The 12,546-nt window shown below is 41.9% G+C and overlaps 1 protein-coding gene across 8 annotated transcripts in view; it reads left to right on the forward strand.

The window, feature by feature from the left end:
* Positions 1-1,790: 1,790 nt before the first annotated feature.
* The window catches only part of RBM33 (RNA binding motif protein 33), a 99,557-nt gene continuing 88,801 nt past the window's right edge, over positions 1,791-12,546 (forward strand). For all 8 annotated transcript variants that reach the window (XR_015257801.1, XR_015257802.1, XM_086741842.1 and 5 more), the window contains exons 1-2: positions 1,791-2,009; positions 12,237-12,315. Coding sequence is in view for 6 of the 8 variants with exons in the window: in XM_086741842.1 (XP_086597968.1) it covers positions 1,982-2,009; positions 12,237-12,315 (107 nt within the window). In the remaining 2 variants the exon portion in view is untranslated. The remainder of the gene's footprint in view (positions 2,010-12,236; positions 12,316-12,546) is intronic.

Genomic DNA, 12,546 nt, shown 5'->3' on the forward strand with positions numbered 1-12,546 from the left:
ACACTTCATTTCCCAGCCTCTAACAGAAGAGGTACAGAAAATTATGACAAGGGAGCTGTGAATTTTAAGGGGCTGCTGCTGACGCTGGCTGAGTCTCACCCCACACACTTCTCCTCTCTCCAGCCTTTAAAGGGTCCAGAAAACTCCCTCGTCAGGAAATCGTTTTGTGTTGCAAACCAGCTACCCAAAAGAAAGATCTCTATCAAGGAGCAATGGCTGAAATCCCGGGTCCCGTGGAAATCAGAGCTGGACTAATGGACTGTGTACTAAATTATCAGCAAGCATCGCCTACTGACACCCTGTTTCCTAAAAAAAGTCAGAATTTGGCTCTGAGTTTGTAGGAATACATAAAGAATAAACCTCTAGCTGTGCAGTTGTGAAGAAAACCTTAAAAACGAGACCAAATGCAATGCAGAGATAAGTCCGCAGGGAGCCCGGAACAAAGTGACATGAGAACTTCCCTATTCTCATAGCGAGGGTTTAATCAGATAACGCCGATAATTTAAATACTAACATTGTTAATTATTTCCATGAGGATTTGTCCACTTGGGAAAGTTTCACCATTTACTTGAACTAGTCTTGTTATAGTAGGCTCCATTAAACTGTTTTAGATCAGATTGGGCTTCTTCACAGGTAGCGTAACCTAAGTTTTTTTTATACGGAGGCAGAATTTTATACCGTGTTTAACCCCGTCTGTGCAGACTGGCACAAGTCCTGATTCCCCCGGTAAAAGGAAAACTACAAAAGGCAGGAACGAAACTCAAAAGGAAAACTCTTTTTGATGAATTAACTTTTCCGTGGGATCAGTGATCCAAACTGATCTACTCTAACTGATCTACTCTTCAAAGGTTCTTTGAAAAGGGGGGAGGGACAGACCGTAGTTAAACATTAGTTTAAACGTTAACTTCCCTGCGTACTCAAGCCTTAGAAGACGCTAGGGTTGCAGATCTACCTCACATGGTCTAAACCCTCCCTTTCATAGCGTATTTTAATCTCATTAAGTCCCTCATTAACTCGTGTGGCTTTTTTCCATGCAAGGCGCAACTGAATTTAAAGGTTCAAGCTGGACCTACAACCCACTGAAGCCTCAATGCAGCCTCATGCGGGCTGGGCATTTCGGTGGTGTTCTGAGCAACCTCCCGTTTTGGCAAGAGGCATCTACAGATCCTCATCAGGGAGGCTTGGCAACGCTGAAAAGCAGCACCTCTTCCTCCCGTTCCCTCTCCCCGCTGTTTGTCCCGGTCAGGCAAAGGCACCACAGCCAGCTCGGCCACCGGCAGGCAGGCAGGCAGGCAGGCAGGCAGGCCGCGGAGAGCAGCCTCCCTCAGGGCCGGAGTCCGGCGGGCCTGCTCCCCTGGGGAGTTGCGGAGGGTAGGCCCAGGCACCACGGCCCGCGGAAACCGTGGGCCAGGTGCGGAAGCACTCGGGGGCGACTCTACGGCCCTTGCCGAGAGCCCTCGCACGCCTCGCGGCCCCAAGGCCCAAAGGAACCGACCGCCGCCGCCATTCCGCCCGCACGGCTGCCCCGGCCCAGCGGCCCGTGCGCGCATGCGCCTCCCCGCCCCTCGCGCCGAGGCACGTGCCGCACTACAGCACATGCGCACTCCTGCCCAGCCGGCGCCGCGGAGGGGAGGCTGCTCGGCGCCTGCGCAGAGGGCGCTGACGATGGCCGGCGTGCGGCGCGCCTGGGCTCTGGCCAACCAACCAGCGGCGCCCGCTGCCTGCCCTCTCCGCGAGGGAGGGACCGGTCCTCCGCCATCCCATGGTGCAACGCGGGGCAGCGGCGACAGCGACGGTGGCGGCCGCCATGTTGTGGTAGTTTGTTGTTCTCCTGCGGTGGGTGCGTGTGGAGGGACGGCGGGAGGGGGAGCCGCCGGGCCCTGAATCCGAGCCCTTCCCCGTCCCCCGACTCCCCACCGCTCCTGGGGGTGGCACGGGGTTGCTGCCGGGAGCCGCCGCCGCCTGGGCAAGGTGAAAAGCCATGGCTGCCGCCCTGGGAGGAGGCGCAGGTGGGTGCCGCGGCCTCGGAGGGCCTCACCTGGGAGCGGGCGGGAGGTTCAGGGCTCCGGGGCCTCGCGTTGGGGAGCGGGGCTGGCTGGGGCTTGGCAAGGGGCGGAGCGGGGCTGCGGGGAGCCGTGGGTTGCGGGGCCTTCCTGGGGCGGTGGCGCCGCCGCCCCCCGCCACCTCCGCTTCCTGCGGGGGCGGCGAGTCTTGCGTGTTCGGGGGTGCAGGCAAGAGCTCCCCTGGCACCGCAAGGCCCCAGGGGCTCCTCTCCTGCTAATGAGAGTAGGCGTCGTGCGAGGGTGGGAATTGTTGTCTCCCATTGGCCGGGGCAGGGCCGGGAAGGGGCAACAGCTTCATCGCTCACTGCAGATGTGGGACCTCCGGGTGGTATGGATGTGTTTAGTTAGAGACATTCATTCCCATAGTTTTTACAGCTACAGTATGTGACCTGTTTGAATAACTTAACTCTTATCTGGGGAGTAGTTATAATTTATTTTACAGACTGCCCAGAAGCAGAAGGTCTCAGTTGGAAAGTGTAAAATGAAGTCAGTGCTTGACCTTAGGACTGTCAGGCATGCTTCTGCTCTTCTTGACTAAGGACACTTCTTCTCACAGTATTTTAAATGACAACTCAAAACTCTCTGTGGTTCTGATTGGTATATTGAGCAAATTTTAAAATGAGAACATTTGATTGAGTGATTAAAAGAAAGACTGGCAGCAGTCACACAGAGGTGTTCAAAAGAGAACATGTCTGTTTCTGGTGCTATGGGCCTTACTTTCACTAGGGATAACAGTTGTGATAAAGACTGGTCAGAGTTGTCAGTTGACCCACTTGTCGTTGTCAGTGCGAAAGTTTGTGATGATTTTAGTCAGTATTTTTTCTCTAAGTAGGTGTCACAGAGGACAGTGTGGCTTGTCCTTGTGACCTCTTACTGAAGTAGTCAGACTGTTTGCCATTGTTAGTTTGTTAACAAAGTACCTAAACACATTTACTGAAGGTAAAAGTTACAAAGAATTTCCCAGATTTAGAAGTTGAGGAGTATGAGAAGGTGGCTGAGAAGGACAGTATTGATTGGTAAAACAGTAAATATTTGGATGTTTTGGGCATTGTTATAATGGTGTTAAATATATTGCAATGTTTAAGTTATTTTACAGAAATCTTTGTGCTAGTTTCAGCAGTTCTGATCAATTATTTGTGATGTGAAAGTAAACTTTGCATGCATGTTCTATCTCTAGAAGATTTTTTTTTTTCTAGTATTATGAGGACAGAGTAACTTAAAGTGTCACTTTTGAAGCATTTTAGTTCTTGTGTTTAAAACTGCTGCAAGTGGAATGAGCATGCTTTCATGTACAAAGGTGTATACAACAGACAAACTTCAACTATGTGATGAAGTTTTAGTTTAGTGTTTTTGTTATTGAGTACTGTCTGTGTCTAACCATGAAGTAGGATCCCTTTGTACTGTGTGGATACAAGCAGTTGTTTGTTCAGCATTAACACTGTGCTCATCAATAAATGGTAGCCAATTAAGTATGATCCTTGCCCCATATAAACAGTGTTTGTTTAGTCTAGATGAAGAAACCCAGAGGTGTCACACATTTACATCTGTATGACTACTCAAGAAAAAAATTGTAGTTGAAGTTGTTAAATACAGTTGTAAAACCTAATTTAAAAACCTAGAAGTTACAGCAGTGGTTACTCTTTGGAAAGGATCTACTGTCCAGAGTCAGTGGTGGTAACAAATGGGAAAGGTGGCATATGGGGTGAAAAGCCCAGGACGAAGTGATTGTTTGGCCTAAATGTTTTTGGTCAGGTAAAGTTTTAACTGTAGGAACTAGTGTTTTGGATTTAGTTTTTGCATTTCTGGGGGAAGGGAAAGACTTTAAAATATGGAAATAATAGCACCCCAGTGTTGTTTTAGAAAAAAAAAAAGCTTTAATGATTAGGAAAGTAGTACAAAATATGTCTTAAATAAATAAGTGGAGTGCTAATTTGATGGCATTGCAGGGTAACAATTGACAAAGTTTTGTTTTTGAAGATGCAGATTAAATTTTAAGTATTCTGTAAGGATATGGTGCAGGACTGAAAAATGAAATGGCTATGTCAGCTGCACATTTAAATATGTTTGATGGGATGGAAGGACAGTGATTTGTCTGTTAGCCAGCATGTGTGGACGCACTGGTCAGTCATAATGTTTTAGGCTCTTGGGAAATACTGACTTGATTAATAAGAATAAAGTACTCATATGTACTTTTGTGACCAGATACTTGTGTTGATGCAGCTAAGGTTTCTAAAGATGAAGGTAAAGGCTCTTTCAGCGATGAGTTTCACAAACATGAACTGGAAAGTTTTCAAGTGGTGGTCTCTGGAAGTGATTCACAGCTTCATATTACTTCACAAATTCCTTTGCTGTACAGCCTGATTCAACTTGCTTCTAATTCTAGAGTGGCTAAATTAAAACAGAAGTTCAAGGTGGTTGTGCTAGTGATGATGAGGGACTTTTGAGGGCTTATAGCTATTAGTTCATTGGTATTGTTAAGACAATGGTTCCCAAACTTTGGTTCGAACTTTAATATAAAAACAGAACCAGAGCAAACACATTGAATGCTGAGTGAAATCATCTTACTTAAAGGGTGACTAAAAGGAGGACGGAGGCCCTCTCTTCACAAGGAGCCACATGGAGAAGACAAAGGGGCAATGACTACAAGTTGCACCAGGAGAGGATTCACTCAATATAAGAAAAACTTTTTTTTTTTTTTTTTTTTTTAAATTTTACAGTGAGAATAATCAGGCACTGGAACAACCTCCTCAGCGATATGGTGGAGTCCCTATCACTGGAGGTTTTTGAGATATGATTGGACAGAATGCTAGATAATCGCTCTCATCTAGGCTCCCTTTCCCACAAATGATTGGACCAGGTGGTCTTTCGAGGTGCCTTCCAGCCTGGGCTGTTCTGTCATTCAGTGGTCATCTGCTTATAATGTAATGTAACATAACAACTGTGTTGTATGGAATTTTTTTCTCATTATTTAAAATCCAGCTGCAAATTGATTGCCTTAATCTCATTTAGGGAGAGATGGTTACAGGGTAAACAACAAACCATCACTAAAATGAAGGAGCACTTCTAATCTCAATGGTCTGCTGTACTGAAGTAAGGGAAAACTATTCTAAGTTTTGTTCCTTTCAGGTTAATTCACATCTGATAAACTTCAGTAGTCTGGAAGACTTTGAGTGTTAATATCCTTGGGGTGTGAATTGAGACAGGGGATGGGGCGAGGAAGGAACTGAAGAGGGCCCTGTCTGTATGTGTCTACCCCATATTCTTGCTGGAAGTTCTGTACCAAGCGTAGCTGAATGGATGTGTCTCTACCTCTGAGCCTGTTATGTTATTTCTCCAGCTTAAATTTAACCTGTCATCAGTTTTAGTTTCATTTTAACTAATCTGAGGGCTACTGTTGTGCTCTCAGGAACGTAGTGGCTTTAAAACCTCTTGTGAAGCTGTGCATAAAAATTGGAAAAAAGCTTTTACTGCTGGCACAGCAAGCACCTTTCTGTGTGTTGTGTGTCACTGTCCAATTCAAAGGTGTAGTAAAAATTCTCCAGTGTGACAAATTGAATTGAATTTGTCATGCTTCAGGCTATTCAGCAGCAGCATATAGATTCCGTGTTTGTGCCTAGATGAAAGTGACTGGAGTGCTGACTGTATTTTGGTCTCTGTGGGTATTGCATCCTACTTCATTAGATGGGCTGATGCAACTGGTCACTATAACTTGGGATTATATTGGAATATGCATACACTAAAACTCCTCCGAGTGCCAAAAGCCTGTAGAGTTTCCAGTTCATTAAATAAAAATATATGATCATGGGCTATTGTACCAGCTAAGGACTAGTGACAAAAACCATTACTGCTTGAATGAGCTTGTGGCAGGCAGGTTTACTTAAAAACATAACAATTTTTAATCTCTTTATGCTTCTTGAACAAGCTTTTGCTGAAGTCATGTTCCTCTTAATGTTCTCTCATTTCAGGTCATCTAAAGTAAACACAGCCTTACTATGACTTGTTTTTATGAAAGCCAAACTATGCTTTGTTACACCAAATACTAAACCTCAGATTTTGTGTCACATTGAAGTTTTCCAGAATAATTTAAGATGACAATTGTCACTGACTTGATCAAAAAGCTCCAAGTAAGTAATGTGATTGGTCTTGTGTTATATTCTGCTGTAACGCAGACTCAGTTTTAGCTATAACTTTTGGTGGCTGTGAAAGACGCTGGAGAGTTGCAGTTTCTCATCAGTGTCCAAAGCCATTTGGGAACTGAGTTCATGTGGATTTAATTTAAACTCTTGGCCTTCATTCACTGTTCAACATTTTTGAGGCAAGGACTATGACACTTCAAAAATCTTTTTCCAAGGCAAATATATTTTCAAATCCAAGCAGACTTTGGAAATGGGTTTTTTTGTGGCTTGGTGGTTCTGGATTTAGATGTAGTTTATTAAAAAAAAAAAAAAAGGGGACTATTTCTTTCAAGCAGTGGTTAGAGAACCTCAGTTCCAGGCGACATATCATAATTAGTTCTGTTCTTATTGTTGCTAGTGACTTGCTTTGCATCGTGACAAACTCTTTTTAAAAAGTTGGTTTTGAGAAGGTAAAAATAACTTATCTCCCATAGAAATTAATTCTTCTACTTTATTTATTTGAGGAAGATAATCTCTATTCTATAGGAGTAGTTTGGAAAGAAAACATGAAATACACTAGTGGAGAGACATGTTATGCAATTATTACATGGTTGTAAAGACTTAGTCACTGAATACTTCAGGCATCTGTGAGTAATTGTTTACGAATATAAAGACTCCATTATTTCTGTCCCTTAAAAGATAAACTAAACTGCTTGTGTTTGAGTGTGGTGTTCTTGTGCATAACACAGTCATAGGAGTGAATGGGATTTTTATGATGGAGTGGAGAGCTTGATTATCTATAATAAATGAGGCTGGATTTGTAGTGTGCTTCGTAATGTCTTAGGTTTACATCACAGGCCCAGGTTCAGAAGCTCCTGTTGACCTCGTGCTTTTACTACTAGATGTTGTCACAATTTATTACCAGAAGTTTTCATGCAACAGCTGTTAGTAGTACAGTTACATTGCCAGCCTCTGTTTTAGACATGGCTGTTCCTGGTGAAAATCTGTTGTTCTTCTATATCATATAGCGAGAGATACTGAAATTCAGTTCACTACTGGGCAGAAGCATAGGTCTGTTTTTAAATGGTATGCTCAGTTCCTGAAAGTCAAGGCTTTACAATACCTATGTGTTGTGTACTATTTTGCAGTGAAATATGAAGAAAAATACACTGTAGAAATAAAATATTACGTAAAGATAAGCGGGTAATCTGTTTTTAATCTGGAGGATTGTGCTTGAAATCCTGTCAAGTTGTCAAGTGTTTTAAATATGATACCAGGGAATGAGAGAGATCAAGATGGACTTGTTACGTTCAGCATTAAACCTAAGCATAGAGAAGTGGCGTTTTTTCATGTAGTAAATTACTTTTTTCCTCTAGTTTTTATTTTATTTTATTTTATTTAATAGCTCCCTTACCTGTTCTGCCCAAAAGCAGTGCAGCTTAGTTACTTTATTAAAAGACCTGTTGGTATTACATACTGTTTACCCCTTTTATCCATTGAACTATTTGTTCATTGTGGCACCTCCATCTTGCTTTGGATAAAGAGAAATCTTCGATGCTTTTTCAGTGCCTAAAAGTGATTGTGTGTTTGATATTCATGATAGTGTAATACTGAAATGAACCAAAATACAAAATTTTGAACTGTTAAAGTTTGTGGACAGCATGTGGTTAGTGTTCCAGAAGGCATGCGGGTGTATTTCTAGGAAGACAAATGATGCAGTCATCAAATGTTTTCCTACTCTAGAAGTCTTGACCATCTAATTGCAGTAAAATACTCCATCTTAGCAACAGTTGCTATGTAGGACTACCTTTTTAGGCTATGTTGGTACCATTTTAAGACGTTAAGAACTCTGCAGTGTTTCTGCTGATTCACCTCCTACGCTTGTGAGACTTGACTGTGTAGCTTAGGACTTCCATTTTACATAGAAAAATGATTAGTGAAGGTTTTATTGAAACTGTGTCCATGGAGTTAGAAACTACCGTCAGCATAGCCAAAGAGGAAATGAGGCTTATATTTTGTGGGTTTCTAGTGTGGATGATCTGTTCTTATTAAGTGGGAAAAAAGATAACAGCTCTGGGCATGTATCATAAAACCGAAAAACAAGCTGTCTGGAACAGCTTATAGTACTGCTGGTGCTACACCAGCAGATAAGTATAAAGCAAATAGGAACCTTTTAGTGTGGGGAACCAAGTGTGTTTGGCTGTCTTTGTGCTTATTCTGGTTCACTGCTGGCCAGAGGCTTGCGAGGCAGACTGATCTTACAAAACAGCCAGCGTTAGTCAGTCTCAGCAGCATCTTGCAACTTCTCTGTCACTTTGATAATGGCCGTTTTCTTAGAGCTGCAGCAGGAAAAGCCAAGTGGTAGATGACTTGTTTTCTTGTATAACTGGTCTGTCCTGCTTACTTATGTAGTTAGTGCTTTTTTTGGGTATTTGATAGGTCTTGGGTTTGGCGTTTTTTTTTGTTTGGTTGGTTGGTTTTTTTGTTTTTGTTTGTTTGTTTGTTTTCCCCTTCTGTTGCTGCATGGAAGTTAGAGAGGGGGCTTAGTGTGTTTAGTGATCACCTGTTCGAATCTTCCAGTTGATACCCAGCTAATGCGCGCACATCTTGATGGGCTTTGCTATGAGAGCCTTGAATTGAAACCATATTGGAGTCGTATTTGAGCCGTAGCCATTGCGTTGCATGTCTTTAGCAACAGTTGCTATGTAGTACCTTTCTAAGCTGCACTGATACTGCTGAAAGAAATACAAAACCTTTTCCAACTCCTACAGTGAATGTTTTCCTGCTTAAAAAGCTTATGCTTATGGATTCCCCTCTCACTTTTTTCCTTCTCTTCTCACCTCCCACACAATATAGTAAAAAAAAAATCTTTGGCTCTTGCTCTCAGTGGTTTTGTGCTCTGCTGATGCTGAGTGTTCCTCTTTCTGTACACATTAATGTTTTATAGGCATTCAACCACGCTTGGCACAAACATTGGCTTATAAGAGTTTCTCAAGGAGAAACATCCGTAAATGTTATGCTGATTGTTGTTTACTGGTATTTTCCAGTGTTATTGCCTAGACAGGTAGAAGAAAAATGAAAATATGTGTAACTTCAGAAATGGCGAAAAAATGATTCCTCACTGAGGTTTTCTAGGTATCTCATTGCGCTGCAAGTGTAAGGCCTGTGTCCATTTCAGTGCTCGCTATCTCACAAATGATGAAGCTGGGAATGAATGCTATTTGTAGATGTGTGACTGTTGTGACCTCCTTTTCTAAAGGAGAGCTATAGCCTACTTTAGGCTATGACAACACTTAATGTCAAAATGGCATAATTTGTAACATTGATTGTCAGTGTCAGCTGTCACAGAACAAATAAGCATAAAAATAGAAAATCTGGCTCTTCCTGTGTCAAAGATCTTTATAACTGAAGTGTGTGATGAGACAGGGAGAGACGAGAACAAAGAGGTGATGGGGACATATGTGGAACAGTTCTTGTAAGTTGCAGTAACCACATACAGATTGGCCAGTCATTTTTGAGACTTCTGTGTGCATCCTGCTTGCTAGAGGGGACTTGTGAAAAGAGCTTTGCGTGCATGTAATTCAGCTTTGGATTTTGGTAGGAGCTGCTCATAAATGAGGAATAGGATGTGAGAAATATGGAGGGGTTAGAAGAGCTGGAGGGTGGAGGTTCATGATGTTGGCTGAGTGGAGGTCCAGGTCTACACTAGAAACTTGGCAGGAACTTGGACCCTATTTTGGTATTGTTTCTTCACTGGCAGTAATACTGGGTTGAAACAATTTTATGGCCATGAAACTTAAATATGTGCCTGGAAAAGTACTATAGATTATACTGAAGAGTATTTCTTTTTGGTGTAGAGAGATCTCAACAGAGGAAAAGGGTTTGGCATGTAACTTTGTGTTTTCTAGATTTAAACCTGGCTGATGTGAAGGTCCATTTCTGTAAGAATTGTGTGCTGAAGGGCTAAGATCTTGTCTCCAAGTGATGTTGGTTTGTAATATAGCTCTCTGTAGTTCTAAAAGTGGTGCCTGGCATGAAAAAAATATAATATCTTGCAAATAAGCAAGCATAGCTTAAAAGTAAATTAGTGTCTTCCTGATGGTGGCCGTTGTCTTGAGCTGTGTTAGTCAATACGTGGACGCTCGTAATTTAGGTTGCTGCAAAACCAGTCACGTTACCTTAAAAATATAAAAATAAAATCTTTGGAGATGATTACATCAACTCAGTGGATTACTGCAGTCCAGCTGCAAGAACAATGACAGTGCAGGATATTTGTGCCTTTAAAATGGCAGTGCACTAAGATAATCACTGCAGCATGGTTTTGAATGACCATAAGGAGAGCAAGGTGACATTTTTTTCAAAGACCACAAAATTGGATGATTCAGGTGTTCAAGAGGAAGACAGTAAATGCTTGGCTATCTGTCTGGCTTTCCCCTGTCGGTGAAATAGGAATTGGAATTGAAGGAGGTTGCAATATGTAGATGTTTGAACAGAGAAATTTAAAACAACTGTTTGTTTCAATGGTGTTGACCCATGTAAATTAGTTTAAATATAGGAGATTTTAATTAAAACATGAAAGTATGTAGGGAATAAAGGTGGGAACCTGTTCAAGAGTTGTTTTTACCAGCTGTTTCAAAATAAGAGTTGCCACACTTGACTTGTGTTGCATCTTAATTCATACTGAGCAGTCTTATTTTTGTAGCTATTTGTGATTGAAATTTCTGGTTTGAAAGCTTTTAATTTAATGACATTGCAATAACTGAATTTTCTTTTAAGTGTTTTTACTGCCTTTTAAACTTCTGTCAATTACTAATACTGTATTTTGATTATATAAAGTAAGAAGTTGAATAGATTTGTCATTGCATGTAGGGAATATTCAAAGGATACTGGGTTGAGTTTAAAGTGGAAGACAGATTTGGTTTTGAAGGTTCATTATAAAAAAAACACACACACAAAAAACAGTTGATCCTTGGTCGAAGAGTTGAGTACAGGTAGAGTCATGAGAATGACTGGATATATGACATCTTAGTGATCACCATTTCTGACTGTAAGGCTGGAAGGACTGCGTTGCTCAACCTCCTGTATTTTGCAGACCATTAAACTGCAAGTTTCCCCAGATATTGGGCATAACTTTTATTTGCTCGCTTGTTTGACTCTTACTGAAATCGTTAAAATGTATGAAAGTATGCTAATTCCAGGCACGCGTTCTCTGTTGGGCTGTAACCACAGGCAGGGGGAGTGAGGTTTGAGTGTTTCTGAAGGTATGTGCTTGCAGTTTACAGATAATGAGGCATCTGGATGTCTGAACGCAGCAGATGAGCTTTGCGTGTCATTTGCAGATAAATGGAAGTTTTATATTTTAAAGTAGCAGAATTGACATTTGCAAACGAAGTTATACAAAAGTAGTTTGTGATTTGATAGACTAAAGTGAGGGTACTTGTTGACAGAAACACACGGAGCACTCATTTTCTCTTGAAAGTGCATGCTTAGGTACACAGTGTACCTGCTTCAATGACTCCTAGTGTTTTAAATAACCCAGTTGAGATAATTGATGGTGTATTATACCTGACTTCCCTCTTTTAGGTTGCTGGTACCATCCTGCCTTGTGCTAACCTGAGGTTCACCCCTATTTTCAAAGTACCTTTGCAGACTCAGTGTGGATAGATGAGCTTGTGGCCCTCAAGGGAAGCAGAAATCTGGCAGACGTGGTTCCCATAGTTTCTATTGCACCTCGGTTTTGTGCTTTTCTGGGGAGCTCCTGTCTCTGGGATGACCTTCATTGGCCAAATTTTCCAGTGATTTATCTCGTACTCGGTTTTCCTCAGATGATGCTCACCTTAATAGTGAGAAGAGGGAAAGCTGTATAGAAAGTTATGGTTTTTTATTATTGAAGCATGTTGGTATTTGTCTGTTTGCCTCCTGTTACCATGGAAAGTAGAAAAAGTTATTTTTGTGTCTTCTGAAAAACAACACCCCATATAAAAATCCCACCTATGTGGTTGTTTCAGAAACCTTTCATTTCAGTAAGAATTAATTAATGTACTCACCTTCTTTACAGATGATGACTTTGATCAGTTTGATAAGCCTGGAGCAGAAAGGTCTTGGAGAAGAAGAGCTGGAGATGACGACTGGGACAGGTAGGTAGAATATCTTCATGTTCAGTTTCTGTATGCTGAATTACATAGCTCTATTTTCCCATTCTGGCATTTTGTATTCTAGCACTTGGAGTAGCACACATTTGAAGCACACTAATGAAGATGTTGGTTGTTACGCGTGTGTCAGCCGATGCCAGATTGTGCCAACCATATACTTGCCTTGAGGAATATAGGGAGTGCTGTGAAGAGATACCATGTAAAATTGGATAAATA

Source organism: Chlamydotis macqueenii, chromosome 2 (assembly GCF_036417535.1).
Source record: "Chlamydotis macqueenii isolate bChlMac1 chromosome 2, bChlMac1.mat, whole genome shotgun sequence".
In the NCBI taxonomy this organism is placed as follows: domain Eukaryota; kingdom Metazoa; phylum Chordata; class Aves; order Otidiformes; family Otididae; genus Chlamydotis; species Chlamydotis macqueenii.